At 34.4% G+C, this 8,603-nt stretch overlaps 1 protein-coding gene across 1 annotated transcript in view; it reads left to right on the forward strand.

The window, feature by feature from the left end:
• LOC103562723 (UDP-glucuronosyltransferase 2C1-like) overlaps positions 1 to 8,603 on the forward strand; it is a 30,430-nt gene that overhangs the window by 16,858 nt on the left and 4,969 nt on the right. The window contains exons 4-5 of the mRNA XM_008537861.2: positions 3,147 to 3,234; positions 4,588 to 4,807. Of these exons, the coding sequence (XP_008536083.1) occupies positions 3,147 to 3,234; positions 4,588 to 4,807 (308 nt within the window). The remainder of the gene's footprint in view (positions 1 to 3,146; positions 3,235 to 4,587; positions 4,808 to 8,603) is intronic.

Below are 8,603 nucleotides of genomic sequence, written 5' to 3' on the forward strand. Positions count from 1 at the left end.
CAACCTAGAGAAATAGATACATTCCTTGAAACGCATAAGTTTTTTAATCTGATTGGAGAAGAAATAGAACACATCAACAGACTTATAACAAAATAAGGGATTGAATTACTAATAAAAATCTCTCAGCAAGGAAATGTCCTGAATCACATAGTTTCACTGGTAAATTATATTAAACATTTAAAGAAGAATTAAAGAATTAAACTAATCCTTTTCAAAGTCCTCCAAAAATTTGTAGAAGAGGGAACACTTCCTAAATTTTTCTGTGAGGACCCTTTACCCAGATAGAGATGCCAGATGAGGACTTCACGAGAAAATAAAATTACAGTACAAGGTCCCTTGTAAATATAGATGTAAAAAAACCTAAAAAATGTATTAGCACATCAAATCCAACAGAATACTGAAAGAAGTATTCACCATAATAAAATGCAATTTATCCCAGGAATTCAAGAGTGGGTCAACATGTGAAATTAGTGTAACATATTACGTTAATAGAATGAAGTAAAAAAAATGATCATTTCCACTTACACACAAAAGCAACATTTGACAAAATCCAATATTCATTCTTGATAAGACTAGAAATAGAGGGAAAATTCCTCAATATGCTAAATGATATTTTTTAAGACCCACAGCTAACATCTTACTCCATAGTGGAAACTAAAAGCTTTCCTCCTAATGTAAGGAAAGACACAAGGATGTCTGCTTTTACTGTTGCTATTTAGCATTGGACCAGAAGTTATAGCTCAGGATATTACACAAGAAAAGAAATAAAACGCATTCAAACGGGAAAAGAAAAGGTAAAACTTTTTCTATTTGCAGATATCAGAATTCTATATCCAGAAAATCACCAAGAATCTGCAAAAAGCTACCAGAACCAGTAACCAAATTCAACAAAGTTGCAGGATACAGGATCCACACGCAAAAAGCAGTTGTGCATATATGCACCATCAATGAACAATCTGAACATGAAATTAAGAAAGCAATTCCATTTAAAAGAACAACTAAATGAATTAAATGCTTAAGAATAAATCTAAACAAGAAGGTGAAATGTTTGTATGCTGAAAACTACAAAACAACATTACTTCATGGAATTAAAAAAGACCTACATAAATGAAAAGCCATCACATGTTCATGGATAGGAATACTTAACATGGGTAAGATGTCAACACTGAACAAAGAAATCTACAGACTCAATACAATGCCTATGAAAATTACATCAGAATTTTTGTAGAAATGGAAAATATAATCCTCCACATCATATGGAACTGCAAGAGCCACAAATAGAGAAAAAATAATCTTGAAAAAGAATAAATTAGATGACTCACACTTTCTATCTTTGAAATTTACTATGAAACTACAATAAGTTATACAGTGTAGTGCTGGCATATAAACAGATATATAAACCAATTGAATACAAGATAGAGTCAGAAATCAACCCTCACATATATAGTCAGTTGATTTTCAGCAAAGGTTTAAAACCCTTCAATGGAGAAAGAACAGTCTCTTCAAAATAGTGCTGGTTAAATCTTGGTAGCCACATGCAAAAGAATGAAATTGGACCCTTAGTTTATTCTAGATAAATAAATTAACTCAAAATGAACCAAAGACCTAGACTGTAGAGGTAAAACTATGAAACTGTCAAAAGAAGGTATTGGAGAAAAATCTTTCTCACATTGAGTTTGGCTATTATTTCACAGATAATGACACCAAAAGCACAGGCAAGAAAAGAAACAGCAGATAAACTGGACTTCAACTACTTGAGAGAACTTCTGTGCATCAAAAGATCCTATTAACATAGCAAAACACAGTGTCTACAGATTGTTAAAAATATTTGCAAATCATGTGTCTGATAAGGGATTAATATCCACAATACATAAATAACTCCTACAACTCAACAACAACAAAAACCCAGTTAAAAAATGAGAATGAACTTGAATAGACATATGTTCATAGAAGATATACAAATGGTCAACAAGTGCATAAAGAGAGACTCAACATCATTAATCATTAGGGAAATACAAATCAAAAGCACGATGAGATACCACTCCACACTCATTAGGATGATTATTTTCAAAAAATGGAAAATAACCAGTGTGAGTAGGATGTGGAGAAATTGCAACTGTTGGGCATTGCTGGTAGGAGTGAAAAATGATGCAGCCACTGTGGAAAACAGTTTTGCAGTTCCTTAAAACATGAGAACATAGAACTACCTTATGATGCAATAACTCTAATTTTAGCTATATATACAAAAGAATTGAAAGCATAAACTTGAATAAGTTTTTGTACACAATAATCATAAGAACATCATTCACAATAACCAAATGAATGGATAAACAAAATGTAGTATGTGCACACAATGCAATATTATTAAGTCTTAAAAAGGAAGGAAATTCTAATACATCGTAATATGGATGAACCATCAGGACACAATGCTGGGTGAAATAAACCAGTCAGAACAAGAAAAATACTGTATGATTTCACTTTTATGAGGTACCTGGAGTAATCACATTCTTAGAGACAGAAAGTAAAATAGATGTCATCAGGGACTGGAGCACAGGGCAAGAGGGAGTTACTGTTTAATTAGGCAGTGTTTAAGTGTGGGATGATGAAAACTGTGGAGGTGTAGATAGTGGTGATAGTTACACAACATTGTGGATATAATTAATGCCACCAAATTGTATACTTGCAAGAGATTAAAATAACAAATATCATTATGCATATTTTTCCATAATAAAAAAAGACAATGCTTGCTTCTAGTTACTGCCAAATAAGTAAGAAAAGTTCAAAACACTAACAAATTCTTAAAGTGAATTTAAGTAACATCCTTCCCTTTGCTTCATAAAACTCCATTTAAAACTTCCCTTTACCAGAATGGCCTAGTAATACCAATATATAATTATTTCAGATACAGATTGTTTTGTTTTTCTCATCTGCCAAGTGAGAAATGTCCTATTGATGGCAGCCTATCTGTTAGGACTATTGCAAGCATTTGAAGGGTAGCTCCAGTTTCAAAGGTTTAAAAACACCAATTACTTATTTACTTAGGGCCTCAGTTTGCTCACCTTTTACATGGAAGCATTGAACTAGATTGATTCTAAGAACTGAATAATGTGATTCTGAAAATCTAATAAAGGAATTTATCATAACAGGTTCTCTGGAGATACACAGGAAAGAAACCAGATACATTAGGACCCAATACACAGCTATATGACTGGATTCCACAGAATGATCTTCTTGGTAAGATCAAAGAGAAGCAAAACTAAACAAAGTTGAATGAGGATTTAATCTGAATGATTACTCAACAACAGATATATACAACAAATTTGTATTCAAAACCAGCAAAAAAAAAAAAAACCCACTTCATGTCTTCTTTACATTTTTTCGGAAGTTTCTTAAAGAAACAATTTTCCATGATACTTGCTAAGGACTGTAAGGCACACTTTGTTGAAGACCATCACTGTGTGGACTTTTGCAGTGAGACAGAGAGACTGGACTCAGCTCTGAGTACAAAAAGGAAAAGTAGGGATTTTATAGCCAAGGAACAGAGTAGCAGGGCAGATGGGGAGGGGAGGAGGTGTCACTGGATGGAAAATTACACTTGGGAAACCTCAAGGACATGGGGAGACCCTGGCTAAACTGACCTACCCAGATTCTTGCTGAAGGCAGATCAGGGTGATCAGACATCACCTGTGGTGTGCTGATGGATTAGGAAACTGATCAGATATAAATGGTGACCAGATATTGAGTCTGGGAGAGTCTTACTAAAATGACTTAGCTGGATTCTTGCTAAAATTAGACACTGCAGAGACAACATACAGAAGCCCAAAATTCAGGGTCTAGTTGAAAAGAAAGTTCAGAAGAGCCTGACTAGAGTTTGGTCAAGGAGAGTCTTTGTCAGGTTTCAACATGAATATGGAAGTTATAATTCTCCCATTTATGACACAATCTCTCCATCCTCAGAATCAGAGTCAACACACCTTTAAATCAGGGTCTCATTAACTTTGACATAGAATATTGCAGTATCTCCTGAGTCTCTGTATCCATTTTCAACAACCTCTCTTCTCTCTTCCCCACTATAACTATTTGAAAATAAAATTCTGGTAATTCTATTCATCATTTCTAATATTATAAATGGCTCCATATTACTATAAAGTCAAGTGCAAAATTCCATTATCTTAAACAGAGTACTTCATGAACTCGCCCTATCTTTCTAGCCTGTTAGTACAACGTTCTCCCATTGAAACCCTGCACATCCTGCTTCCCCTTCCCCATCCACACAAGAGTTTCATTTCTTCAATCTTTCCATTGTTTTTGTTAATGTATTCCTTACCCCCAGAAATTGTCGACCTGACAACTATTCTCCATCATTTAGACTCCACAGAAACCTTCTCACAGGTATATGGAATGGATTAATTGCTGGAATAACTAATTGCTGCTTTCTTTACAGTTTATAGGACTTTATATATGACCTCATAGCACAGAATTGTATAGAAGATGTTGCCTAATTGAATCAATGTTTGTACACCTACCATGATTTTCTGTTTATGAAACTATCTCAGATTAGAATAATGGTATATTTTTTCCTGTTAGGTCATCCCCAAACCAGAGCTTTTATCACTCACTGTGGAACAAATGGAATCTATGAAGCTATTTACCACGGGGTACCAATGGTGGGAATTCCCGTATTCAGTGATCAGTTTGGCAATATTGCTCGTGTGAAGGCCAAAGGGGCAGCTGTTGAAGTAGACTTGCATGTGATGACCACTTCCGATCTGCTTAACGCTTTGAAGGCAGTTATTAACAACCCTTCGTGAGTATAGAATATATTCTTTACTGAGAAGCATCTAGTGTTTTAAAAGAAATAAATTGTTTTATTCAACTTTAAATTGGTTACTTTTAAATAATCACCAGCACATAATTAATATAAAATACAATTATCTTATACCACTCGAATTCTGTGGTGGCATTTTGAATCACCTACAGTTAATGGGTAATAGATCAACCTCAAAGAAACACTAAATTAATGTAAATAAAATAAGCTTGCTAAAGAGATGCAAATCTTTATTTATTATTTACAATAACTACTGTTAATTTCTCACAAATTGCAGATATTACTGCTATAAAGAATTTAGGTAATATAACAAAAACATAGAGAAACAAAAATTAAAAATCACTTAACTCTCCTCTTGAAGCTCTAACTAATTACCAATAGAGTATTACTTCAGATATTTTCTTTTGCTAATTTATAAAGGATAAAGAAAAAGAGAAATTATTTTATAAAATTGCATCCTGCTAGTTTTTAACAAAAAAAAATTCTGTTTTGCAATATTTTAATTTAGAACAAGAGAAAGGAAACAGGCGTCACCCCCAAGGTCAAGTGGTTAAGTTCACGCACACGGCTTCAGCAGCCCAGAGTTCACTGGTTTGGATCCTGGGCTTGGACCTACACACCACTCATCAAGCTATACTGCGGTGGCATCCCACATAGATGAGCTAGAATCAATTAGAACTAGGATATGTAAGTAGGTGCTGGGGCTTCGGGAGAAAAAGAAAAAAAAGAGGAAGATTGGAAACAGATGTTAGCTCAGTGCTAATCTCCCTCCCTCCAAAAACAAATAAATAAAATAAATAAATAAATGAAAGCCTAAGAAAATAAAGTAAAATTGAGAGGTCCAAATGGCAACACAGAAGTCCCAGCTTTTCCATCTCTGGACAAAAATCAATAATTAGATAGTTATCCTTGAACAAAATCAGCTTTGGGAGACCTCAAGATTCTGCTCAACAAATTTTAGCAACACAGTGAAACAAAAACAGAACAATTGCTCAAGAACAGAAGGGCAAGAGCTTCTTTTTGCCAGCATCATCCCCTCCCGAAGCATTGCTCAGTGCCAGGAGGGAACTTCCCAACTAGAAATAGTTCCTCATCAGGAAAGGTGAAGATCGGGTTAAGTGATAATGTCCGTAAGCCTTTTGGGGCACAGAAATGGAAAAGAACAATTCTAAATTTATATGGAGCCACGAAAGACCCCAAATAGCCAAAGCAGTCTCCTCAATAAATGATGCTGGGAAAACTGGATATCACGTGCAGGAGAATGAAACAGTACCACTATCTTACACCACTCACAAAAATTAACTGGAAATGGATTAATGACTTAAATGTAAGACCTGAAACCATAAAATTCATAGAAGAAAACCTAGAGGAAAGGTCCCTTTATATAAGTCTTGCCAATGATTTTTTGGATATGACATCAACAGCACAAGGAACAAAGGCAAAGATCAACAAGTGGGAGTACAACAAACTTAAAGGATTCTATATGCAAAAGAAAGCATCACCCAAATGAAAGGCAACTTGTGGAATGGGAGAAAATATTTGCAAATTATATATCTGATAAGGCGTTAATATCTAAAAAATATAAAAAACTCATATAACCCAATAGGAAAACAAAGAAAACCAAGTAGATAAAAAAATGAGGAGTATTGAATGGACATTTTTCCAAAGAAGACATACAAATGGCCAAGAGGTACATGAAAAGTGGCTCAACATCACTAATTATCAGGAAATGCAATCAAAACCACAATGAGATATCACCTCACACCTGACAGAATGGCTGTCATGAAAAGACAAGGTAGAAGAAGTGCTGGTGACGATGTGGAGAAAAGGGAACATACACTCACTTTTGCTGGGAATGTAAATTGGTACAGCCACTATGGAAGACAGTAAGGAGTTTCCTCAAGCTATGAAAAATAGAATTACTGCATGATTCAGCAATCCCACTCCTTGTATACATCCAACTGAAATGAAAAAGGATATGGAAAAGTTATCTGCACTCCCATGTTCTTTGCAGCATTATTCACAATGGCCAAGATATGGATGCAACCTAAATGGCTGTGAATGGATGAATGGATAAAGCAGATGTTGTGTATGTATACAATGGAATATTATTCAACCATGGGAAAGAAGGAAATCCTGCCATTGGTGACAACATGGATGTTCTTCAAGGCATTATGCTAAGTGACATGTCAGACAGAGAAAGGCGGATACTTTATGGAATCACTTATATGTGTAACCCAAAAAGCCAAACTAACAGAAACAGAGAGTAGACACTGGTGTTTACCGAGGCCTAGGGATTCAGAGGGTGGAGATATATAGGTTAAAGGGTACAAACTTACGTGTAAAGAATGAATATGTACCAGGGATCTTTGTAAAGCGTGGTAATTATAGCTAATAATACCGTATTACATACTTGAGAGTTGCTAAGTGAGTAGATCCTAAATGTTCTCACCACAAAAAAAAAAAAAAAAACATGGTAATTATATTATGTGATAGAGTTATTAGCTAATGCTAAAGTGGTGAACATATTGCAACATATAAGTGTATGAAGATACAGGTCATACACCTTAAACTTATACATTGTTATATTTCAATTATATCGAAGTAAAGCTGAAAAATCCTTTCATTTTGATGTTTCTTGGTAATATTATTTAATCTCAAATAAACGTAACTGTGCTCATAAATAAACACATAATTTCTCAACAATAAATGATTACATTAATCATGTTGTTTTATTTGAAATAAATCCAGTAAATATATTCAGAGAGTGAAAGAAACCATAATCAAATTAAAAGAATGGCCAGGATTTGGATAAATATTCTTTAACACATTAAGCTCTAAAATTACATATAAACCTATGAAGTAATATTGACAAGATTAGGAAAAATGTTTTTAAAATGTTTCCAATTTGGTCAATATATAATGACTGCTCACTCTAAAGTCACTTCTCAACCTCTCATGCTTGTCTCTTAAACCTCACATCTTAATTTTTGTTTGATGTATTATCATTACTTCATTGCTAAGGCTTACAACATATACATCTTGTCTATGCCCACAATTTCCACTATTGCTTAACCCTAGTTTGGTATTTATATGGAGTTAATAGTCTCATTCGTGTTTTACCTCAGTCTTTCTATTCCTGAGTTGTTTCGGTTTTCTTAATTTGTTCTCTAACAAATATTTTACTTTCATGTCTTGGAGCTTTTGTTGTTGTTTCTTTTTTTTCCTGGCATATATCCATAGGAACTTATGCCTTAAATTCTTGCATTTTAAGGAAAGCCTGTCTTGTTGTTTTAAAAGCAAAGCGCAACAGGGCTTTGCATAATTTTTCTGATTCCCCATTCTCTTCCTCAGAACTTTCTACATCTTGTTCCAGTATTTTCTACAATTTAATGTTCTATATTCTCCTGAAATGATGATTGCACTTCAGTGTGGAAGAATTACCTCCTTCCTTCAACTCCTTCACAAATTCAAGGAAATCCTTCTTCTAGGTCAGCCATCCAAATCTTAAACCAAAACTCTGGCCTAGTCTTTTGTTCCTTGAGTGAAGTTAGAAGGATTTGTGTTCTCACTATTGCCATTGTCCCTTCTCAACACTGACTTCTGTAGCTTGAAGCAAAGATCTCAGCCTCTACTTACTCTCAGGCACTACTTTTTGCCCATAGGGTCACATTAAGCTTTTTGGTTCAGTCTGAAATGTCAGAGGCAGGAGGGTCATAAACAAAAACCATTACCTGCTACGGTTGAAGACTAACTTTTTGTCAACACTTACACT

This window comes from Equus przewalskii, chromosome 3 (assembly GCF_037783145.1).
Source record: "Equus przewalskii isolate Varuska chromosome 3, EquPr2, whole genome shotgun sequence".
Classification (NCBI taxonomy): domain Eukaryota; kingdom Metazoa; phylum Chordata; class Mammalia; order Perissodactyla; family Equidae; genus Equus; species Equus przewalskii.